A 26,162-nucleotide genomic window follows, 5' to 3' on the forward strand; every position below is an offset into this window, starting at 1 on the left:
ACAATTCTTAATTGTTGGAAAGTGAAAGAAAGTGTGAAAGTGTTAGTTGCTCACTCATGTCCTACTCTTTGCGACCCCCTGGACTGTAGCCCACTAGACTCCTCTGTCCATGTAATACTCCAGGCAAGAATACTGGATGCAAAGCCATTCCCTTCTCCAGGGGATCTTCCCAACCCAGGGATCGAACTCAGGGCTCCTGCACTGTAGACAGATTCTTTACCGTCTGAGCCACCAGGGAAACCATTCATTTATTATTGAGAGATGTTCTGATAACTCACCGTCTTTTCATACTACTTTTAATGTAATGTACAAGATAGTATTTTATACTTGAGATCCATATGATACCTTCACTGGTTGCCTTCTATATGCTGAGTGAGCCAGGGCAACTGTCATCTCTCTTTCTGAAATGGACAGATGAGTAGGAAAGCCACACCTGGAAGGAAGTAATTGCATGGAGATTTACTTTGGGGGTGGACTGCACCATATTCTAGGTGTCCAAGTTTAATTTCAAGAGACTCAGAGGAGGCTTCCTTAAAGAAGTAATGCTTATACAGAGACCTGAAGCCTTGAAGATGTTAGAAATTGGCTATGTTAGGGGAACCATGGCGGGTCATTGAATTCCAACACAGTGAAGGTCACTTCTGGAAGCAAGGACTTGACCCTTTTGTAGAACTGAATTAAGGCGAGCATGGATGGAGCATGCAGAGGATGAGGTGAGACTAAGTTGGCAACATCCAGCAACCACGCAAAATGCTTTGGTCTTTATCCTGACAGCAGTGGGCAACCATCAAAGGGTTTTAATTCTGAATGTTTCACAAGCCTGGGTGGCTGAACCCTTTCTTTACCAAATAATATCTGTTAAGTGATCAAAATGTATCTGTTGAGCGATTATCCCCACCCAAGAGAAAGAATTTTATCTTGGAAGTCAGTGAGAGGAATAAAAAAACGTGCTTAATTGTGATTAGCAAAATAGTCTTATTGCTGGAGTGTTTATCCTGAATTCATATATTTGCAGAATCCCTGCATATAAAGATGTGAATCAAATGTTTTGGTAAATTAGTATATGTTGTACAAAATAGTCTGTTGGAGGTCTAGGAGATGTAGCACTTTTTATTTATTTTTTGGCCATGCCACACAGCATGTGAAATGTTAGTTCCCTGACTAGGGATCAAACCCATCCCCCCTGCAGTGGAAGTGTAGAGTCTTAGCCCTTCAACTGCCAGAGAAGTCCCACCCCAAAGCTTTTTTAAATGACTTGGTGCAAGCTAGGACCTGAGAATATTCGGCTGTGCTGCTTTGGCTGGAATGATTGCTGCTTTGTGATTTAATAAAGCCTTTTGATGATAGCTGATTCTTCCCTCTAGGCATCTGGGTTAGTTTGGTGCCAGGCTGAGCTCCGAAGCCCCCTGGCTAAACCCCTGAGGCTAATTGAGAAGGGCCATGCAGCCAGATCTTTGTAACTTATACAAGAGCTGTTGAGGCAGTAGCTTTACTGCCTTTTTGGAACAGCATTGCAATATTATAACTGTCTTTAGGACTTTTGTATTAGGTTTGGAATCGTTACTTTTTGGTGATAGAGGGAATTTCTGAAATTCTAGGTGACAAAGTTTAATCCCAAAATTAATATAAACTTTGATGTAAACTGCTGTTTATCTTATACTGTGACTGGTAGTTTGCCTTTTTTTTTTTTTTAAAGACTATATATTTTAACCATAGAAACTTCGATGACTTATTTTTTTAAAACGTACTGGATGGAAAAAAAAATGTACTATGTGGGCCAGGTATTGTTTTAGGTATCATGCCCATATTCTGTCTCATATATTACAATCAAAATATCATTACTATTTTGCAGAGGAGGGGTTGATGGAGGCTAAATGACTGGTCCAATGTAAGACATCTGGGTAAGCCAGATTTGGAACCCCCAAGAATAGTTCTCTGTGAATTCTAGCTTAAAATTAAAAAGCAACTGAAATCTTTAGATAAAGAAATATTAAATGTGAAAGGTGGTTCTTGGAATACTGCAAGGGTGAGTTAAAAATATCAGTCCTAGTTTGTTTGAACTTGAACAAAACCTGGTCTTTTGCAACCTTGTGAGATGTATCCAGGCCCACCCTCCTCTTTATGCTGTATTTTGCTTGGGCAGTGAGATCTCTTGTGCTTGGGATAGACAGAGGGCTCTTAAGGACTGACTGAAGGTCAGCCCCTAGGAAATTAAGGTTGCTGGGGCCAGAGGTGTGTTGGTTACACTCTTAACCAAGAGTGAGGGTGGACCAGGCCCTGGAGGGGTATAGGAGAACAGAGCCCAGCTTCTCTGTACTTCTTGTGCCCTCTCTGCATCCTGCCTTCTTTTACTGGGTCTTCATGTAGAATTCCTACCTACAAGTATAGGTAGCTCAAGAGTGAAGTGAAAAGTAAAAGTGTTAGTTGCTCAGTTGTGTCCAACTCTTTAGGACCCCATGGACTGTAGCCCACCAGGCTCCTCTGTCCATGGAATTCTCCAGGCAAGAATACTTGATTGGGTAGCCATTCCTTGTCCAGGGGATCTTCCTGACCCAGGGGTCGAACCTGCATCTCCTGCAATTGGCAGGCAGGTTCTATACTGTCTGAGCCATCAGGGAAGCCCAGGTAGCTCAAGAGTGGTCTTCCTTTTTTCCTTTCCACTGGCAGGCACAGAATATTGAAACTTTACTTAATCTTAGGCTTCAGGATAATAATTCCCTTTGATAGAGACAGGCTGCTAATGATAAGTAATACAGCTTTTGTGCTATTACATGTACAATTTCATTTGATTCCTTGTTACCACACTGTGATGTAGGTAAGGTTAGTTTCAGTTCAGTTCAGTCGCTCAGTCATAGCCGACTCTTTGTGACCCCATGGACTGCAGCATGCCAGGCTTCCCTGTCTATCACCAACTCCTGGAACTTGCTCAAACTCATGTCCTTTGAGTCAGTGATGCCATCCAACCATCTCATCCTCTGTCATCCTCTTCTCTTCCTGCCTTCAATCTTTCGCAGCATCAGGGTCTTTTCCAATGAGTCAGTTCTTTGCATCAAGTGGCCGAAGTATTAAAGTTTCAGCTTCAGCATCAGTCCTTCCAGTGAATATTCAGGACTGATTTCCTTTAGGATTGATTGGTTTGATCTCCTTGCATTCCAAGGGACTCTTAAGAGTCTTTTCCAACACCACAGTTCAAAAGTGTCATTTCTTCAGCGCTCAGCTTTCTTTAGTTTATTTTCTTACACATGAAGAAACTGAGGTTCCATTCTAATCTAAACCACCTTTCTTGTCTGACTGCTGTCAGAGTTTTAACTGATCATCTTAGCACTCTGGGCTCCCTTGGTGTGTTCCCCACATGGTACCCAGAGAAGTCTTTATTTATTTTTAATTAATTTTTTTCAGTTTTATTGAGATTTAATTCACACGTAACATTGCATAAAATACAGCATAATGATTTGTATATTGCAAAATGATTACCACAGTAAGTTAACATCCATTACCTCATATAGTTAACAGCTTTTTTATAACTTGTGTTAACTTTTAAGATTGATTCTTACCGACTTTCAAATGTACAATACAGTATTGTTAACCATAGTCATCATGTTGTACATGCCATCCCCAGAAATTATTTAGATAACTGGAAGTTTGTACCTTTGGTCTCCATTCACCCATTTCCTCTACCGTTCACTCCCACTTCTGGCAATACCAATCTGGTCTCTGTTCCTGAGTTCAGTTTTTTAGATTTCACAGATAAGTGAGCTCATATAGTATTTGTCTTTCTCTGACTTACTTCATTTAGCATATTGACTATGAGATCTGTCAGTTTTGTTGCAAATGGCAGGATTTCCTTCTTTTTTTGGCTGAGTAATATTCCTTTATAAACACACCACATTTTCTTTATCCAGTCATCCATCAGTGGCCCTGTAGTTTGTTTCCATGTCTTGGCTACTGTAAATAATGCTGCAGTGAACATGGGGTTGCAAATATCTCTTTTGCAGTGATTTAACTTCCTTTAGATATATAGCCAGAAGTGGAATTGCTGGATCATATGGTAGTTCTATTTTTAGTTTTTTGAGAAACCTCCAGCTGTTTTCCACATGGGCTTCCCTGGTGGCTCAGTGGTAAAGAATCTACTAGCAATGTGGGAGGTGTAGGAGACCACCTGCAATGCAGGAGATGCAGGTTCAATCCCTGGGTCAGGAAGATCCCCTGGAGAAGGAAATGGCAACCCATTCCAGTATTCTTGCTGGGAAAATCCCATGGCCAGAGGAGCCTGGCAGACTAGAGTCTGTGGGGTCACAAAGAGTTGGATACAACTGAGTAACTAAACCACCCCCATACTGTTTTCCTCATTGCCCGTACCAGGGACACTTTAAAAACCTACTGGGCTCGTGCCACTTTCCTGCTTAAACTCCTTCTTGACCCTGTTCCTTTCTCTTCCTGTTGACTCTGCAGCCAACCCTTCAGCATCAGTGACTTGTAATGGTTCCTGTATCTGTAATGTTATCCTTCACCAGAGCTTTTAAATCTTTACTTATCCTTCAAGTGGTGATACTTTTTTAAAGAGCTCTTAAAAAAAAAAAAAAGAGAGTTCTTATCAGAGCCTATAATTACATTTTTTGGTGATTTTTTGCTGGTTATCCCACCACACTTTAAGTCTACAAGGGCAAAAGAATATGTCTCTTTTTGTGGCCATTATATTTCTATTGCCTGGCATGGAATAAGCAATAAAGATTTACTGAAGGGAGAAATGAGGCTCAGGAAATTAAATTCTTGCTTAATGTAGTAGATGGTGTTACTTTTACTAGAATATAAGCACCATGAAGGCAGGATTTTTGGCTCCTTTTTCCCCTGCTATATCTTTGATATCTTTAACAGTGCCTGGCTCCTCATAGTAAATATTTATCAAATATTGATTATACTTGGATGCAATTCCAAAGATTTCTTATCCACATCCAGGACTTTTCCCCTCTTTGTGCCAAGTCTGTCTGAAAACGGGGATTTGGGATTAGCCAGTTTCTCTGTGTTGTAGAGAAATGGGAGAATTGCTGTTGTGACTCAGTAAGGTGATTTTGCTGTCTCTGTGTACAGATCTCAAAGGGTATCCAAATGTCATCAAACAATAGTATCTGTTCTGTATCCTGTACACACCTTTTTTCAGGCTGCCAAGCTATATATTGATGTCATCCATCCTGCCTTTTTTCTAAATCCCCTGAATAACATGTTTAATATCCATCAGAGCAATTCTTCTACCAGCTTTTATTTAACCATTTGCAGACTTAACAGTATACCTTTCTCCAAAAAAATCACTTAAGTGGCAGACTAGAAACATTTTAATGATCTGCTAGAAAACCTTTTAATGTTGAAGGACCAGAAAATCAGGTGTTCTTACCTATTTGGGTTTAGGGAACGGCTCATTTTTTATTCCACTCAATATACACATCTTTAAGATCTTCACATTTGTTGAATATTTTCCATATTGGGGGCTGAACAGTCATAGTGTTAAGATACGACGATGCAAAGATTTGTGCTTTATCTTCAAAGAACTTAGTCATACAGCATCACCAAGGATTGTTTATTTATCATGACTACCACCCGCAGTCCGGAAGTCAAGTCTTAGTTTGTGATCAGTAATGATTTGTGCAAAGTGCACAAGTCAACATGGAAGTACCGATGTCTGATGGCAGCTATGGCAGGCTTCCCTCTCTCTTGGAGAAAACATTCTGTTTCTAGAGGTTGAGCACTGAGGGAGAGAAAACGGTTCCTAGTTTGTGGCAACGGACCTCGAACTGCAAGGTGGAGTGCTGTCATGGGAAGACCCGGTTTCTAGTCTTGACTCTGCCTTATTGTTAATATTTTGGGCAAGGGCTGGTCTTGGAGATTGGGCTCCTCTTCACCTATGAATTCTGTTGAGCTCGTCTAAGTTTAAAAGCTGTTCATGTTATCTTTAGCAGGCTAATTCTTTTAATTGAGAAATTGATTGGGTGGAAGCTAATTGTAGGTTCTGATTTTGAATAATCTCATGTTCATAGCCACTGTGTTAGCTATCTAAGGGGAAGTTACTAATTTTTTTTGCTGGCTGTAAGCTTATTGCCAGGCGTTGTTTCACCACGTTTTCCCTCTAAGATAGAGCAAGGTTTGCTCTTAAAAAAATCCTGATCAACCCAGGAAATACCAATTGTTCCCAACCAATTCCTTTTGGATATTAGTTCAAAAAACCATGATGTATTTCAGGACTCATTTGGGTAGGGGTTTTCAGCTTATCCTGGTCTTTCCCTGTGAACTCCTTGTATCACTAGAGAATGTGGGGCAATGCACTAAGTTTAATGACCTTAGAAATAGACTCAGGGGAAATTAGAAGAATTAGTATCACATTCATTTTTTAAAAACTCCATTAAGGTCTCACTCAGAATTATTTTTTGTTCATTTGTGGATACTGTAAGTTTTGGTACCCTTTGAATGGAATACATTACTTTGAAATATGGGCAAAATGACTGTTTCACAGTATCTTTCAAATTGTTCTTTTAAGATTTCGAGCACCCTATTTATATTTCTAAAGAAAGCTATTTGTTCTTAAAGTCCAAAGAGATACAGAGAGGTCAGAAAACCAGGGTTGAGTCCCTGGTCTGTGCAGATTGAGTGTGATATAACCTCAGAGAAGGAAAAGAATTGGTATTTCCCTAGTTTTGTTCCAGATCTGTGACTTTTTCGAAGCTTTTGACCATCCTGTGTTCTAGTTAGGGAACTGATCCCCAGGTTGTGTGTTCAGCTGCTGATATGTGTAAGTCTTGGCCAAAACTGGAGTTCCAGTGAATGGAACGACACACTTCCCTTTTTATTCTCCTCTGCCTTAGGATCCTGTCACCACATTGGGAAGATTAGACAAAAACTCTCTGCAGTTTATTTTCTCTTTTGAACAAGTTACATTGTGGAGGGACTTTTAAGTTAAAAGAAGAAAAGCTCCTTCTTTGTTCCAAGCAGCAGTGTGTAAGTTTCAACTTGTCTTGGACTTCCTCGGAGATGTTTTAAGATCCGGTGTAAACTTGCTGTGGTTTGCCTTTGGGCATCAAACTGTTTAGCTTGGCTCTATTATATCTGTAATTGCTGCATTTTAATAATTACCCAATATTCTTGTCAGCAATTTGCAGTCTATATTTTTAATAGAACCGTTTGCCTTTCTTGTCCAGGTTCATTCAGACTTGGTTTAAGCCCTGGATTAAGGTGCACAGCCCCATAGACCCTCTGCAGCTGCGGGCAGGGGGTGACACAAGTTCATTAAATATCCCTACAAGCCTCGTGCTGGTTATGTGGTTTGTGTGCACCATAAAAGTCCTCTGGGAAGTCATCTTCTGAGGTCTCCTTATAGGGTTTTGCTTTATAAAAGTTGCCCTTTTAGTATTTATTGAAATGGTATGTTCTTCTAGAGTTTTCCTTATCCATCCATTCAGGAAATCTAATTTTTTGAAGGGAAAAAAATAGGGACAGATTCCCTTTGCTGGCATTGATTTTTTTTTTTTTTTTTTGGTCATTGATTTTTCAGATAACCAAGGAGACTTCCATTACATCTGAGGTGATGTGGAATTATGGTGGCAATCACTTTAAGCAGTGACTGGAAACAATTTTATGGTGTCCAGAGTTATGTCAGTTTTGGAGATAAGACCATTGTGCCACCAATGAACTGTGCCTCAATTTTGTCTATAACTTTGTTTTCTTAGTGATCTGCTCTTTAGCTTATCTCCTTTTGGTGTCCATTGTAATGTTTATTTTGTAGTATTTTTCAGTAGCTAAAAATTATGTAAATAGCTATACCCTAATTTTTCTGCTTTCTTGGTGTAAATATACCTCAAAGGGAATGGACCAGTAATGATAATAATAGCTAACATTTATTCATTGCTTATTATGAGCTAGGCACTGTTCTATTTTTTTTTTTTTTGGCTAGGCACTGTTCTAAACAATGTATCTATGTTAACTCATTTAATCCTCACAGTAGTTTGTAGGATAGTCTCATCCATGCAGAATGTCCAGTCAACAGCACCCATTTGGGAGGTGGCAGAGTGGATTCACACCTGTGCAGACCTTTTACTGCCACTCTCATCTGTATTTTACTCATACTAGGCTTTTATTTATTTATTTATTTTTTCATACTAGGCTTTTAAAACCATTTTCCTACCAAGACTGGACCACAGTGCCTCCTGCATATGTAATAGTTTAGTTTTAAAGCATATATAAAAATTATCTTTGAAATTCGAACTTTATTGTTATTATTGCTGGGTAGGTAATACTTGTAAAACCCAAATGGGAGTTCACTGAAAAGGTTCCCTCCCTCTCCTACCTCTGTACCCCAATCACCCTATTGTTTTTCCTTCTCCAAGGCCATTAGTATTACTACTACAGAGATGCATTTTAAATATCTTTCTCTTCACACTTGATGCAGTGAACTAAAACCATTTAATTCGAACTCGTTTTGCCATTGTTTTTATATATTTGTACTGTGTCTGCAAGTGCCCGAACTAGGTTTGTGTCTGAAGGTAGCATGCCGTTTCTGGGGATGCATTTATCTGACTCTGGGTAACAGGGCTGCAGTCTCTAGCTGTTTGAGGTGGATCCTAGAAACGCGCGATCCTGCCTTGCCTGAAGCTTAGATCAGGCAGGGTCTTCATACTTTTATCCGATTGTCAGATAATTTTTATTCCTGACACCAGGAATCATGTCCTAATGCAACACCTGGAACACAGTAGGTGGTCAATAAATGTTTGTTGAATTGCAGCTTCTGTGGGTTGTGCCAGACTCAGGGAGATAAGGTAGGAAAATTTATCAATACGTTGCAGTGTCTAAATGAGGTAATTTTTAGGGTCATCGGAGAATATTCCAGTTAATCCCACCTTCACAAAACTTGTCATTTCAAGGCTCTAGATAGGAAAAGTTTTAAAAAAGCCTCTTGGATCCTCTAGTCAAGTAACCAGATAGTCTCAGATGGAGTTGAGAGACAAGTTTTCACATGTTAAAATGTTGGCAAACAGTTGAAATAAGAATTTTGCTTTTTAATAGTGCCTTATGTTTTCAGATTGATTCTAAATTGATATTTTAATTTGATCCTTGTGCTAGGTCTGTCACTATAACATTGGATTGAGTTCTTTTTAAAAAATTTTACTGAACTATAATTGATTTACAATTTTATGTTAAATTCTGCTGTATAGCAAAGTGATTTGGTTATACACATATATATTCTTTTTTACATTATTTACTGTTATGCTTTATCATAGGATATTGATAAAAAAATAAAATAAAAAATTAAAAAATTTATAAAATAAAAATATAAAAAATATTTTTATATATGGTTTATCATAGGATGTTGTTGTTTATCTATGCTGTATATAATAGTTTGCATCTTAGATTGAGTTCTAATCAGAGTTGGTTTTTTTTTTTTCTGAAGTTCATTTATTAAGTGTCATTGCTTAGTGTTCCAACATAACTGATGATGTTATGTTTAGGTGTACCTTGAGTTTATTCTATACTCTTGAAACTTTAATATAAAACCAAAGATTTAAAACATCAAAGCAAACATGTATTTGCAAAAGTATTTGCTGTAAAAATCTTTATTTGGTAATTACTGCCCCCCCCCCCGCCCCCCCAGTTTGCTTGAGTGCTGTCTAGGCATCTTTTAAGGTAAATTTCTTATACTTTTTAGGAATTCTTCATTTCACTTTAATATGTACTTATGAACAGAAATTCATGCATTAAGTTTTCTTCTTAAAATGTGTATTTTTACAGGCAATTTGAAAATTGGAAAGAAGGATTTTAAAGCCACTTTTGACTTGCAAAGATTGTCTATAACCTGAAGAACTACAGGCTGAGGTGACTGAACAGGACACACTTTTGGAGAAATAAAGATGACTTCTCACTGTGTGATTGTCTTGTTTGCCTTAATGAGTTCCTGCTTAGCAACTGCAGGTAAGTTGCATAATACAAATTGCATGTTCATTGTGTTCTTTGGATATATTTTTCTTCATTCTAGAAAAATTTAGAACATGTGATGTTTATGCAGAGCTTGAATATTTACATTCTTCAAGGAATAAAATACTTGACTCCTCTACAGATACATAATATGTTTGCCTATATTATATCTTACTGCACTAGTGCTAGATATTCGAATGTTGGCGACGCAGATACTTCAGTGTGGAGGTGGCTAGAGAACAAATATGCTGTTTAAACCCACTTAAGTTTGTTACATGCAGAGATTACATTTACTTTCTTGTCCTAAATAAGAATTTCAAGAAAGCCCTTTGGTTCTTTATTGTAAAATAAATAGATCTTTTGTATAGAGGTGACACTGCTAGCATAGGCTACTTAGGAGATATTTAATTTTGCCTATTTCAGGTATTTTAGGATGTGATTTTTAAAAAACTACAGAGGGGATTCCCTAGCAGTCCAGTGGTTAGGACTCTATAATTTCATTGCCAAGGGCCTGGGTTGGGGAGCTGAGATCCCACAAGTTACATGGTGTGGTGAGAAACAGAACAAAACAAAATATAAAAATTAAAAAATACGGAAATATGCTGTGCTTCCTAGAGGCCATCAGAATGTGAGATTGTAGATGAGCAGAAGCAAATGGTTTGGTTGGAACACTGTTCCTTAAATAAGAGTATCGGATCCCTCACATCAACATCTTAGTGTAGGCAGTCAGGGTTACTTAACAAGTTTAGAAACTTAATTTGCTCTATTTTGTTATAATTTGCTTTGTGTCTCTTTTGTAATGAGCTATATTAGAGCTAATTTGTTGGGCCAGTTTTGAAAACTGGCTGGCCTTACGAAGACACACATTGACTTAAAAAATGATTAGCTTCTTGGTTTTGACTGTTGAAGTGCACATACAGGTGACATGAGAGTGATAATAATAAGCATGCATTGAGTGTGCAATACAGCCAAGTACTGTGACAAACAATTATAGATTAACAATGAATATTGTTAGAAGGGTATTCTTAGTTTATGAGCTCACTGAGTCACAACTCTGCTATTCACCTCTGTGGTATACTGAAGAGGCCGGGCCACCATTAAGGCTTCAGTTGACTCAGACCAGGAGTCATAGGTAGGCAGAATAAGTGGAAGTCACTTTGCAGAACTTGGTTTATGAGATTGGAAAGCAGAAAGAATGACACTCTTGTTGCAAATATCTTGAGGGAAAGTTTTTTTTGAATGCTGGTGTGTGAATTTGAACTGCCCATTCTCTCTACCAGCAGTTTCACTTTCTCTCATGATTGCAAAGTTATTTTCCTTTTAGCTGGTACGTTAAAAGTGATCTTAATTAAAATCTCATTGAAAAGTAGTAGGAAAACAAAAGAGAGAAATATCTTCTGCTTCTGTTAGGTCCATACCATTTCTATTCTTTATTGTGCCCATGTTTGCATGAAATGTTCCCTTGATATCTCTCATTTTCTTAAAGAGATCTCTAGTCTTTCCCGTTCTATTGTTTTCCTCTATTTCTTTGCACTGATCACTGAGGAAGGCTTTCTTATCTCTCTTGCTATTCCTTGGAACTCTGCATTCAGATGGGTATATCTTTCCTTTTCTCCTTTGCCTTTGGTGTCTCTTCTTTTCACAGTTATTTGTACGGCCTCCTCAGACAACCATTTTGCCTTTTTGCATTTGTTTTTCTTGGCAATGGTCTTGATCACTTCCTCCTGCACAGTGTCATGAACCTCCATCCATAGTTCTTAAGGCACTCTGTCTATCAGATCTAATCCTTTGAATCTGTTTGTCACTTCCACTGCATAATCATAAAGGATTTGATTTAGGTCATACCTGAATGGTTTAGTGGTTTTCCCTACTTTCTTCAATTTAAGCCTGAATTTGGCAATAAGGAGTTCATGATCTGAGCCACAGTCAGCTCCCTGTCTTGTTTTTGCTGACTGTGTAGAGCTTCTCCATCTTTGACTGCAAAGAATATAATCACTCTGATTTTGGTATTGACCATCTGGTGATGTCCATCTGTAGCGTCTTCTCTTGTGTTATTGGAAGAGGGTGTTTACTATGACCAGTGTGTTCTTTTGGAAAAACTCTTATTAGCCTTTGCCCTGCTTCATTCTGTACTCCAAGGCCAAATTTGCCTGTTACTCCAGGTATTTCTTGACTTCCTACTTTTGCATTCCAGTCCCCTATAATGAAAAGGATATCTTTTTTGGGTGTTAGTTCTGGAAGGTCTTGTAGGTCTTCATAGAACTGTTCAGCTTCTTCAGCATTACTAGTCGGGGCATAGACTTGGGTTTCTGTGATATTGAATGGTTTGCAGAGACAGAGCACTTAGGGATATACAAAGAGATATAAGATTCATCATTTTGAGTTGCTTGTACTTTAGTTAGGCATATAGAATATAATCATGTAACAAAATAATCAATGCATGGTGAATAAAAGCCAAATGACCCTGGTTAGAGCAGCTTGGGAAGGCTCTGTAGAAGTCTATGTCTTGAGCTATGTTTTGAAGACCAGGATGACTTAAGAAAGGGGAAGGCATTGAGGGTGAGCAGAAGGCAGAACAGTGGCACTTAGGTGTCTGATGTTGTTTTTTTCTGTTTGTCTGTTTTTGCCTTTTTTGACTGTTCGATGCAGCATATGGGATCTTAGTTCTCTGATTAGGGATCAAACCTACTCCCTTTGCAATAAAAGTGTGGAGTCTTAACCATTAGACTGCCAGGAAGGCTCTTGATGTTGTTTTAAGAAACAGATGCCCCAGACAGCTGCTTGGGGATGTAGAGGATGTCTGGGGGTGTCTGAGGATGTCTTGGGGATGTTAGAGGGAAGGATGGGGGTGCATTATAGAGGACCTTAAATGTCAGAACAAAGCTGTGGATTTCATTCTAAGGTTTGGATTCTCTCTCTTTCCAGCCCCCCTGTAGTCAAAAGCATGCATTGTTAAATCTTAGAATTCAAACTGCAGCCTCAGAAAGTAAGGCTAAGAATGTGGCCTCCTTGGCCACAAAGGCCACAGTGCCTGGCACGTAGGCTGACATTTAGCTCAGGCTTGCCCTCTGCCAGCTAATTTTGTCTTTATAAAAGAACACTGTGAGGTGGTATTAGTATTATTATCGTCATCTGCATTTTTCCTCACAAGAAAACGGAGACTCAATAACTAATAAGTGTCAGAGTGAGGACTTGAACCCAGGCAGTTTGGCTTAGAATCCAGCCCATCCAGCAGTCCACTAGAGCCTCTATGTAGGAGGCCCTCCGTGTGGAATGAATGAACCTCTTCACTTGACTGATTCAACACCAGATGAGTAGCCACCAATGAGGCATCCGGGAACCAGTTAAACCCCTTTGTTCTTAGGGGAGACGTATGTAAGTCATCAGAGTGAAAGGACCCTCAAGTAACGAGCCTTCTTTGTTTGTATTCTTATTCCACGGACACGGCTGTGAAGCTCTATTATAGAGTTCTTGCCAGCAGAAGTGGTGAAGGCTTCCTTCAGATATGTAGCCAGGGAGGAGACGAGCCCAGCACAGCACATAAAATGAGCCTGAGATGGAATAGTAGACGCCTGCGTGTGGGCCTTCATTGAAAGCCTTCCTTCTCTGCTTGTGGCTGAGGGTGAAGGAAGCAAGCCACATCCCGGCGTTAGTGGTTGCTTTGACAGAACTTGCACTTTTCCTTCCCTCCCTTGTTCCTTGGTTATTTTACACCATTGTGTGGAGGGAGGGCCATGGACTTGAACAAGAGCTGTGTAGGGACCCTAATGCCTCCTGAGTATAAATTACCTTAGGCTTTTATCATGAATTTTATCTTCTCTTCAATCCTAGAATGTATCTGAAGAAAATGGGAAGTTAAAAAAAGTAAATGCTTGCTCCTGAGGGCTTAAGCTTCACTAAGTTTTCACTTGAAAAACTGTTCCACTACACATCTTTAAAAATTATTAACTGCTGCCTCCGTGGCTGGCCAGCGTTAAGTAGGGCTGTGTTCCCAGGAGCCTCGGTAACGAGAAAAAGAGGCATGCAGGGAGAACTCAGGGAAATCAGTTTGGGAGAAAGAGATGGACTTGTCTGTGTTTTACTGGTCCCTTGTGTCAGGACAAAGGGGTGCTGTTGAGGGGAGCTCTGCGGAGACGCTGCTGGCCTCTGTGCCAGCGGAGTGTGGTGGGGTTGGCTATCTTCCTCATTCCGCAGTTGCCATTTGGTGCCTAGATGTATCCTTTTGGAGGCTTGCCTGTGACCCAAACACATATTTCTACTGAGCAAACACATTTCTTTTCATCTTTATTGGATGTACCTGGAATTCCAGGTATAGTCCACAGGAGAATAGAGATGTTTTTAGTTGGAGCTATTTTCCTGCTAAGAAAGCTTTGAACTCTTTGGGTTCATAGGACAGCAAGCAGAGGTTTTAATACTAGCTGGTTAATACTTGGTTTGGAATGGACAGGCAGACAGCCTTGGGTGGAGGCTAAACATAATAATACCACTTTATTTTTATTGTTTTCAAATGCCTTCATGCCTGGTGTTTCATTTGATTCTCATAGCAGTCCCTGGATGGGCAGGGTTGTTTTTTCATTTATGGAATGAGAGTAAGGGGCTTGAGAGCAAGTAATTAGTTTAGAAAGCTGGTCTGCCTCTTGACTGAACCTGAACCCAGCACACTTCTGCAGACAGACTGCACCGATGAGTCAGGGTGATTTTCCTGCAGCACGCCCCTCAGCACCTCTTGAAACCATGCTGCCAGGCGCTCTGCTGGGTACTCTGCACCAGTCAGTTCATTTAATCTTCACAGAGACCCAGTGAAGTAGGTGTTCGTTGTTATCACTGTTTTTATAATTATTACTACTGCCACCACCCCTACCACTATTATTGTAATACTAATTTTACAGATGATGCAACTGAGGCTTAAGGAAGAAAAATGTCATATGTAATGAGAGTTAATTTTTAAAAGGTTGAAATGGTCCTTTGTGTAATAATAGTCATATGACAATTAAGTGCGGCAGCATGGCAGCAGACCCAGAGTTCATGTTCTTTCCGTTGTGCTGCCCAACGGGAACTGGCACTCTTTCTCTTGGGCTTGAGATCAATGGCCTGAGGACCGCAGAGGTTGTTCTGCCACAGGTTTCCCTTCTCTGCCAACTAAGGGCTCAGCGGCTGTAACTCATAATGGCAGGAGGGTAGGGAGGGTGCCAGTGGGGGCTGCCACCAGGGAAAGTAAACGTAGGAGGAATAGACTTCAAGGTTCAAAACAAATACCAAAAAGATCTCTTGCTAACCCCTAAGTCTTTGGACACAGCTAGTTGATTTGGCTGGTGATTATTATAGTTTTCAGGTGGTTATTATAACCACCTTTGTGTTTAATTCTCCTTGTGGATACATGGGGAAAAGATACTGTCAGTTGTGATGCCAGCTATCACCAGGGTGCCAGTTTTCTATTTACTTTAAGGAGCAAAGAACTATTATTAAAAGACCCAGAGTGAAGACAATGGCCTTCATTTTAGGTAGTGATCCCTCTGGAGAGACCATGCACACCCAAGTGTAATGAGGTCCGTGTTTCCCTTTCTTTAGGTTTTTGCACAGAAACAACACACACACACACACACACACACACACACACACACACACACACACAGAGTTGGGGCAGTTAGCTAGTCAAGAAAGATGAGTTCATTTCTCAAAGATTACCTTGCCTTGCATAATCTACCAGTAGTGGTGGGATATGATATGATATCAAATAAAAGGCCTTTTTCTTTTTTATGTGCAAGGAGAATAGATAGTTGGGTAACCAGATGTGCATACAGATTAAGAAAGAACTTACCAAGAGGGTGCTACCTGCAGTGTAGGAGACCTGGGTTTGATTCTTGGTTCGGGAAGATCCCCTGGAGAGGGAAATGGCTACCCAATCCAATATTCTTGCTGGAAGAATCCCATGGACAGAGGAGCCTGGTGGGATATAGTCCATGGGGTTGCAAAGAGTTGGACATGACTGAGTGACTAACATTTTCACTTTGATGTCACAAGTTCACGGAACCCAGATTTCTCTCCTTTGCCTCCTTATCTTAGACTGTATAATTGCCACCCCGTTTTCTGGATTCTTGATCTGGGTTATTTTAGGATACCAGTCACGGTGCATTTTTGTAAATGCTGATCCACTTTCCCATCAGGACAGAGCTATCTGTGTGTGAACACGTAGCAGTTTAATTACACAAGGCTTATATTCTCACACACTGTGGATATGGGAAATTAGGCATTCTCAGCTTATTTGCTTTGATAGCTAAATCCTCCTGTTCTGGGGCCACCTTGAATCATTGCTAGAGCTCCAAGTGCTGGTTTTGGAAGTGTTTTAGAACACGGAGTATTCTGGGCAGTGTCACTGTGAGGCCTTCCCTTAGGACCAGCTCTGCATGTGGGGGCATCAGGGCGCGGAGGTGCTTGCCTGCCTCAGGAGCTTGGCCCACCTTACACTGCATTCACATGAACTGCTGACTTTCGTTTTCTTTGAAACGTTCTCTGCCAGAGCGACTTAAAAAAGATTTACCCTGAAGTCTAATGTGGTCTTATTTTTGTTCTCTGAGAGGACACTGTAAATCAGGTGGCATTCTAGAGAGCTTACCAATGTGCTTGCCCTCAGAACATTCCTTCCAAAGACCAGGCAGCAGGTGCTCTGGGGACAGAGGCCTAGCTCTTCTGCCCTGTCCTGCCAACTCTTAGAAATCTTAGGGAAAAAAAAGAAACCAAACTAGTTTAAACTAGAATAGAATGTGGAAAGGCTTACTGCCTTTAAAGGAAAATGTTGATTAAAAAAAAAAAGATATTCTCCGTTGGCAGTGAAAGGAATCCTATAGTTATAAGTGGTGTGGTTATGGCAGAAGGAAAAGGTTCCATTAAGACTGCCCTGAGTTCTTTGTGTTGCTTCTTCCCTCTGTCCTTGCATGCCTGAATAACTTCATTCTGGTCTAGACGATAGACTAGCCACCAGGAGTAACACCTCCCGTCCTCCTGCCCTCTGGCCCCATCCACAAGGATGCTCAGATAGCAAAGTCCTCAGGAGAGAGCAGAGCCCCCGCTTCTGGAGTCAGTTCCTTCTCTGTTGTTTTCATCAAGGGTGCCGCTGAGCTGCTGCGCACTTTCCTGCAACGAGCGTTTCCAGCAGGACACATCTGTGCGGCCCTCTTTGGCATTGTGTTGTTGCATGGTGAAGCAAAATGCCGCAGTGCTCCCACTTGCCCCTTTATCCCATTTATCATTTCACCGTTTCTTTCAGTGTTTAAATCCTGCTGTGGTTAGATGGGCGCTTGTAGTCTGGTGAATTAGTTTTGAGTGTATACTAGGGCTCAGGTACTTTGCTAGCTTCTGTGGCACAGAAAGGGGAGACTTTGTAGTGTGAACAATGAGTTTTTGCCACGTTCTTACATGGTTAAGTTTCCTAAAACGTTGATTGATTTATTCAGCAAGCATCTCCTGAGCATTCTAGACACCATTCCAGCTGTTGCAGATATAGCAGTGAGTAAAACAGTCAAAAATCCTTGTGCACCTGAAGTTTACATTTTAGTGAAGAGAGACAGAAACCAGAAACAAACGAAAACTATGAGCATTTTAGCAGGGTTAGTGGAGAAAAGGCAACAGGGCTAGGGATTATTAGTGGGGAAGTACAGTTTAAAGTAAGGTGATCCAGGAAGGACTTCACTGGGAAGATGAATTTTGAGCAAAGATTGGAAGGAGGTGAGCTAAGTGGATATCTGGGGAAATGAGCATTCCAGGCAGGAGGAAGAGCATGTGCAAAGGTCCCGAGGTGGGAGCTTGTCTGAAGTATTTGAGCCTTAGTAAACAGGCCAGGCGGCTGCTGGAGTGGAAAGTCAGAGAGTTCCTTGGGGACAGATGTAGGGCTGCATATAACCTTGTAGACCACTGCAGAGTTTCTACTCTAGTGAGAAAGAGCCATTAAGCAGCAGAATGATGTGATCTGAAGGATATTTTAGCAAGATCATCCTGGCTGCAGTGTTGAGAACAGACTGTTGGGTAAGGGTGAATTTGGGGATACTGGTTGGTGGCCATCGTAATAATTGAGGCAAGAGATGATGGTAGTCAGGATCAGATTGTAGAAGGAAAGAACCTTGGAAGTGAAATGCTTGTGAAATTAAGAATGACTTTGTGGTTTGCTTTCAATTTGTTCCCTTTGAGGGGGAAAAGGATAAAGACTGATATCTCATATCATATCTCATATCAGTGGAATACTAGGCCATAACCTAATAGTAAAGATAGTTACTTTTCTGTAACAGTGAAAACTGAATATTAAAAAACAGAATAACCTTCCAAACTGTCTAAAGAAAATTCCTTTGCACTGTGAATGACTTTCCTTGAAAAATCACTGTCTAAAAAGCCTTGACCTTCCCTTCCCAATTTATTTACTGTCCTGATTTCTAAATCTCATCCTTTTCATTCCCCATGTGGTCTGTTTTTCAGGAATATGAATTTTTGAGGGTCTTACCACGTTTTGCAAAGTTGCCTCTCATAGCAAAACTACTGTTTCAGAGAAATAGAATTGAATCCAGTTTTACATAGTAAATAAGTGCATAAATTCATTTTAATACATTTTATAAATTTAAGTTACGTGCTAGATGTCAGCAAGGAGCTGGATAATTATAGCATACTTTCTTTTGTTCTAGTTTTTAGCTCTGGCTTCCTCACTGATTCCTATTTTATTCCTGTAATCAGATTCCAGGCTAGAACTTTTAAAAAATTAACATTTTTTAGAAGGGAAAAAAAAAATTCCCCAAAGTTGTTGTTGATATTTATTAAGTACCCAACATCATATTTATTAAAAATTGAGATAAGACACTGAGAAGGTTTAACCTCTGTGCTTGAAAAGTTGTCTTTTAGAATAATTTCTATTTATTTATTTTACCACTGAGTAGTTTATGAGGTTTTCTGATTTGCTTTCTCAGATCTCATCACTGTCATTGGGGGGTGGGGGGCGGGCATTGGGCAGCTTGAATCCGGCCCTGTGCTCACCAAGCCCCAGGTGGTTGTCTTTCTGTTTTTGAAACTAGAACAGGAAAGTCCAGAGGAATGCAACTACAGTTTTACTTCTTGCCTCCTGCAGGGTTTTTTCTAGGCCTCCCCAAAGTGTGTTTATCTTGCTGACCATGCATGTAGAGCAGCCTGGAATTCTGTGGGGCATTAGTGAAAAAAATAGAAAGATTTCCCACATGGCTGAGGTTATGGGAGTGGGAAATCTTGGATTATGCAGGACTCTTTGATTGAAAGAAGATCATTTGGGGGTGAAATTTATTTTAATGTATACGTTTAAAAACTATTATTCATCCCTCTCTTTTAAAAAATGAAAACCCATATTTTTGGGGGTAGAGGTATGGTCTTCCCTGGCGGCTCAGTCAGTAAAGGATCTGCCCAAGATGTGGGAGACCCAGGCTTGATCCCTGGGTTGGAAAGATCCCCTGGAGAAGGAAACGGCGACCCACTCCAGTATACTTGCCTGGAAAATTCCATGGACAGAGGAACCTGGCGGGCTACAGTCCATAGGGTCACAAAGAGTCAGACACAACTGAGCAACTAACAGAAGTGTGGAGGTATAGACTAGAAGCAATAAAAACCTTCTAAGTATCAAATTAAGAATTTCCAGTCATTAGAAGGAAAAAATATCTTTAGGGTGGAAAAATAATTTGAACTTTAAGAACCTGATAATGATATAATTTGAGGGCAGGGTCTGACATATTGTGAGGACCCTGAGGGCTTGACTCCAACAGCCCCCCACTTTGTCACTGCAGGATCGTTTTGCATGGGTGGCCTCACTGCCACCAGCCAGGTCTTTGCCTGGCTCTCTCCAGTGTTTGGGGAGTCTGTCCTCTGGTTTGTCACAGTTAATTAGCTCTGGAAATATGTTATCAAAGGCTGTCTGGCAGTGTTTCATTGATGGTACAGGGTGAATTCGAAAGCATAATTAATTGTTTTAGATTATTTGCAAAGTCCATGCTGAAAAACCTAATGACTGTAGGAGAAAGTTGGCAGAGAGGCTGTTTAGAGATTAGCCTGGACCTTACCCAGCTCAATTGCCTTTTGGAGTTGGGCCAAGAGAGGAGTTGTTTTTCTTTTTGGAGAAGTGTTTGTGGCCACATTGTTCCCTAAATTCCTAGTTTACTGCTCCAGGCTCGTGGCTGATGGAGATCATATGGACCTTGCAGAGCTAGGGAGCTCAAAGAGCATCTCCTAAAAGTTTTTGTTTGTTTTTTGTCTTGTGAGAAAAACACAATTACTTAACTCTCATTAACTAAATAAATACTTCACAAGGGCCTCTTCTTGGAGGGAGGAAAGGGAGCTCTAGTTTGTTATGAAACAATTCAGGTTCTGAGTGTTAAATGTTCAAAGGCACCAGGATCAGGCCTTAAGTAGTTTTTTTTTCTTCCTTTTAAAATAAAACAAATCAGATTCCTCATTTCCTCCATTGGGCTGGCTCAGAGTAGCAAATAGCCACTGCGTTTGGAAAATAGTGTTCAAAAATCTCAATTTGAAATCAAAATCAAGTGCACACAGTATAATTTCAGAGTATACTGTATGTATGAAGGGGGAAAATAGACTTGCATTATTTTGTTAATTTGACATATGTTATAGAATAAGAATACCTAGAATTAGCTCAGCCTGATGAATTATAGAAAAATAATGGAGAGAAATAATGGAAGTCGCTGCCCTTTAAAGATGAGAGAGATTTGAGGCTTACCGAGTCAAGTGCCGGTTCTGACTCTGAGAACAGTGTAGGCAGTTGAAGATGAAAGCAGAGAAGAGTGTTTCAGTCTTATCTCAGAGCCAGTCAAATATAAAGGAGCACTTTTCTAAGCAATATATAGCTTCGTTGGAAAACATCTATCTAGAAACCTTGCGATTCCTGGGCCTGGGTCTGGCCCTGCCTCTTACTCATAGGCTTTAGCGTCTTTTCCTATCCTTCTGGGCTTGAACTGCTTGTGAGTAAGTAGTTACGCGTGAATCTGAGGCCAAATTGTACTTTATTAACATGATTCAGGAGAAAAGAATTCTAATGAAAAATTTCAGAGAACTGTGCTGAGCTATTTCATGATATTGTCAGATCTTCCTGAATTCAAGGAGGGCCCAAGAAAATGTATTATGCCTGTTTATTACTCAACTTGGAATCTATTGGAAAAAACTTACATGAAAACCTCAGGAGAGTATGTGCTGGTTGAGGAATTTATTACTGAGTGCACAGCGGCCTGTGTTTACTCTGTGTGAGGCTGGCTGTCCTGAGGTTCTGGGCAACCTGCCTCCTCCTCAGCCAGCAAGCCTGAAGTAGCTACTTTGACTTTTAACACTTTCTACAGATGGTCCCCAGGCAACTTGATGGAGTTGATAAGAATTCTGGTCTCAGAACTGTGAGGAGTCATGAAAGATATTTTAAAAAGTTGAGAATAAAGACTTTAAACCAATAAATGATTGATTTTTCTTTGCTGCTCTGTTTTTCTCAATCTCATTACATTTTTATTTTAGAAAGTAATGTCATACTACAGTGTCAAGACTTACTGTATATCCCATTTAAGTTGTAAGAGATCATGAATAATGTTACAACTAAGAGTTAAATTGATGACTTTAAAGGGTGATTTTACTTTATAAAGACAAAATTCATGTTTACCCTAACCATGGTTATTTGCATTTAAATATATTTGAGTGTGAGAGGGGTTAGGATTGCCATTGATAGAATGAAAAGAACACATAATCTGTAGCATGTCATATCTGTTTTGCCATCCATGAACATGGTATGCCCCTCAGTTTGTTTAATTTCTTTCAGTACTCCTTTAGAGTTTTCAGGAATTTATTTTGAAGACTGTGTAGTGTATTCAAATGTGAACAGTGTTCATTAAGCGTGTCTGTTTCATTAGGATTAAGTTTGAGAACCTCTGTTTTAGAGAGATAATTCTGTCTTCTTTAAGCTACTCTTGATGAACAGTGATAAGAACTAGTACTCCTGGCCATCTGGAGAGTGAACTCAGTCCCCAAAGCTAAGGCCAGCTGATAAAGAATTATTGGCTTGCTAGCTTTGCTCTTTGTTGTAGGAATTCAGAGCTCAGTGCATCCTATAAGAACTATGTTCTTTAGCGGAGACTCAGACTGGTGTTGCTGAGCAGAGGAAAAGCCACTGCATCTCTTCACTATGGTAAAGCGAGCATACTTGTTCCTTTGGACAGTCTCAGGACCCAAAGATTTAAAGTTGTGCCCTTTCTCCAAGCCCTTGGGCTTTCCAGCAGATTTTTTGCTGTGGCATAGTCACCAATGAGGGCTTCTGTGGTGGCTCAGATGGTAAAGAATCCAATTACAGTGGAGGAGACCCAGGTTCAGTCCGTGGGTAGGGAGGATCCTCTGGAGAAGGGAATGCTACTCACGCCAGTATTCTAGCCATGGAGAATCCCATGGACAGAGGAGCCTGGCATTAAGTCCATGGGGTTGCAAAGAGTCAGACACAACTGAGGGACGGAGCACAGTCACCAGTGAAGCTTTACTTTAAGTAAAGGGTTTTTTAGAAGTGAAAGTGAAAGTCACTCAGTCACATCTGACTCTTTGTGACCCCATAGATTATACAGTCCATGTAATTCTCTAGGCCAGAATACTGGAGTGGGTAACCTTTCCCTTTTCCAGGGGATCTTCCCAACCCAGGGATCGAACCCAGGTCTTCCACATTGCAGGCGGATTCTTTACTAGCTGAGCCACTAGGGACACCCAAGAATACTGGAGTGGGTAGCCTATCCCTTCTCCAGGGGATCTTCCCAACCCAGGAATTGAACCCAGGCCTCCCACATTGCAGGCAGATGCTTTTACCGACTGAGCGGTATAAAAGCAATATTGGATAAAACTGCTGGCGCCTCATCAGGAATTGAGGCAGTGCTTCAGTACCACACGCCTGCTTTACTTAAGGATATTCTTGATGAAGCAGTAAACCCTTCAAATACCTTTTTCATATTCTGTATGATGAAATGGGAAGTAAGTAGGTAGCGCTCCAACACTCCGAAGTGTGGTGGTTGTCCTGAGGAGAAGCAGTTGTGCATTGCTTTAGTTGTGAGCTGAACTAGTCTGTTTTTCATCAGATACCATTTTGCTTGAAAGAACAAGTGACAGACAAATGGTGGTTATCTAACCATAGGTATTTGGCAGACATTATTCAAAAATAAACAGAGGGAGCGTATTGTTTCAAGGAGAACAACTGACAATATTTGTTACCAATGATACAATTTTATTTTTCAAGCAAAAACTAAAATTTTGGTAATTTGCATCTATCACTGTGACCATGGCAGTTTCTCAATAGTTAAATGCTTTTCTTATGAGGTCGATGGAGAAATTAACAAATGTGATATTTCGATATCATATAAGACATACCTCCACATTTGGCATTTTTGCATAACTCAGTGAACCATTATTTTCCAAATGACCAATACAAGATGTTATAAAATCATGTGTGAGTAAAGGATCCCACATTTTGATAGTATAAGATAGAGCAATTGATTTTTTAAAAAAACTTTATATCTTGAGATAATTTTAAACTTACAGAAAAGTTGTGTATATACTGCTGAGAGTTCCCATAGCCCTTCACCCACCTTCATCTTAAAGCATCTTCTGTACCCATGGAGCAATTATCAAAACTAAGAAGTTAATCTTGATATCGTATTGTTAACTGAAGTATAGAATTTATTTGAGTTTCACCAGTTTTCCCACTGATGTACTTTTTATGTTTCAGGACCCAAGTCAAAATCTCACATTTCATTTAATTGTCATGTCTCCTTAGTCTCCTCCAATCTATGATGGTTCTCTGTCTTTCAAGTGACCTTGACAGTTTTGCAAAAGTACTGGTCAGTTTTGGACAATGTCCCCTGATTTGGGTTAATATGATTATGATTGCACTGAGGTTGTGTGCTCTTGGGAAGTTTGCAACAGAGGTAAAGGTCCCCTCTCAAGGCCTCAAGTCAGTGTTACATTATGTTGGTGTGTCTTATTACTGGTGATGTTAGTCTTGATCACTTGACTAAAGTGGTGTCTACTAGAATTCTCTGCTGTAAAGTTATTATTTTTCCCTTTATAATTACTCAGTATTTTGGGGAACAACATGGATTTTATTGTAACAAGGTATGAGAAGTCCATTTTATGATTCAGATTACACTTTGAAATTAATCTCTAAGAAATGACTGTTTATGTGTTGCATTTAGGTATAAAGTAAAAGAAGAGGTAGCCACAAGTATGTGAAGAGACTAATAAGATTTGCTTCTCCTTTCCAGCTACATATCAGTGTGAGGCCAGATTTCTTCATCTCCTTCAACCAGAGCAATGTATCACAATAAATTGAATGCAAAAGTAGATCTGAAAACCCAGCTGTCTTCATTAAGCCAGACATTAAAGAGATTTGCAAAAATGTAAAACAATGCCACTATTCTCACTAAATTATGTTTTATTATGGAAAATAGTTATTTTTCATAAATGATACCACTTATGTTCACATGCAGTGGGTTTATTATTATTGGTTTTAAATGAATTAATAGATATTAAAAAATTTTTCTTTTTTAAAAAATTTATTTATTTTAATTGGAGGCTAATTACAATATTGTAGTGGCTTTTGTCACGCATTGACATGAATCAGCCATGGGTGTACATGTGTTCCCCATCCTGAACCCCCCACCCACTTCCCTCCCCACTTCTGTTGTGGTCACTGTTGATAGGTAGAATTCATATCAGCAAAATCTCTTTGGAGCCCTCAGTAATTGTAAAGCATAAATAAATCCTATGACCAAAAAATTTCAGAATTGCTGTTGACTGAATACTAAAGAGGTGCTCTGTTGGGGTTAGGGTGGGTAGTGCCTGGCAGATCATATCTTCTGGCCCAGATGAATATTCATAGGAGACCTAAGGGAAGTCACTTAGCTAGTATCTGTGTAACCAATTTCCTCACCTGTCAGATGAGGGAGATTGACTTGAGGATCTCCAGGTTTCTTTCAGCTCCCAAACTATGATTCTAAATCACTGTCGCTGTTAAGGAAGCCGTGCTGGCAGCATGAGCATTATGGAGCAACACAGGTAATTTTTAAATATTCACAGAGCTAAAGATAAAGATCTCATTTGCAGGATGTGATCTAGATTTCTGAGGACCTTGTTCTGACTTTTTTGGCCCATCAAATTCTTTCATCGTCCCCTGCAAAAAGTTTTAGTTGTAATTATTACTGACTTTTCCTAGAATGAGTGAAGGAGAGATTTAAGTTATTGCTGAATATTTTTGTCAGTTTATGTATATCACCAATTAAGAAGTGCATGATATTCTAGAATTTTTCTGCTATAATGTTCTTTCTCTCTCTGTATATGTGTAACTTATTTTGTGTAAATATTTATCAGTATGCATGAATCATTTTTATTTGTTTTGGGTTCTTGATGTACCACTGGTATCTATATTGAAGCAGGCTGAAGTTGTATATCCATGATATACTTACTGATAGTCTTCATGAAGTTGGTTACTTTAATACTTTGGTTTTTAAAAATATGATTATTCAGACTCTTTAGACATCATGATATTTATAAATACAGACTTAGAAAAATGCCAAGTGGAATATACTAAGAATCCCAAACTTTGGAACTAACACTTTCCTTTTTTAGTTTAAATGGAAGGAGACTTGATGGCTTAGTTTTTCAAGATGAGGAAACAAAAGGGAAGGAGAAACCAATAGTAAATTGTCATATTAAGAATCAGTGTAAGTCAGTTTTTAAACAGGATCCTGCATTCCTGTGAAGTGGATTTTGTAATGGAAACTGTCACATTTGAGGGCCAGCTCTGTCATAATCACCAATTTGGGCATCTCTGATGTTTAGCAGAAATATAAATATCTAATCCAGTGTGTGTTTGTTACACAGTCATAGGAAAACTTTGTGACTGATTTTGAGCCAGAATCTTCTCGTGTTTAAGTTACTACTTGGAAATAAGATATGGAAGCTGAGCTAACTTTCTGAGCACTTTTACAAGTTAGTAAATCATAGTAAGGTGAATTTCGTATGTATTATATATGGAACAGAAATTTATGATTATCTTATATCAGAAAAGTTTCATTCACCAAATTTCAAAGATTCCTTTAAGTAATTAACTATTTTAGAATATTCATGTCTCTCTGTCTAAGAAGAAAATGCTCCCCAGCTCCCAACAAGACAGTGTAGGAGAGTACAGTGCT

The 26,162-nt window shown here is 39.6% G+C and overlaps 1 protein-coding gene across 2 annotated transcripts in view; it reads left to right on the plus strand.

The window, feature by feature from the left end:
- The window catches only part of TGFBR3 (transforming growth factor beta receptor 3), a 192,337-nt gene that overhangs the window by 13,718 nt on the left and 152,457 nt on the right, over positions 1–26,162 (plus strand). For both annotated transcript variants that reach the window (XM_043875720.1, XM_043875719.1), the window contains exon 2: positions 9,769–9,948. In XM_043875720.1, the coding sequence (XP_043731655.1) occupies positions 9,888–9,948 (61 nt within the window). In that variant the 5' untranslated portion in view covers positions 9,769–9,887. The remainder of the gene's footprint in view (positions 1–9,768; positions 9,949–26,162) is intronic.

Source organism: Cervus elaphus, chromosome 20, assembly GCF_910594005.1.
Source record: "Cervus elaphus chromosome 20, mCerEla1.1, whole genome shotgun sequence".
NCBI classification, from domain to species: domain Eukaryota; kingdom Metazoa; phylum Chordata; class Mammalia; order Artiodactyla; family Cervidae; genus Cervus; species Cervus elaphus.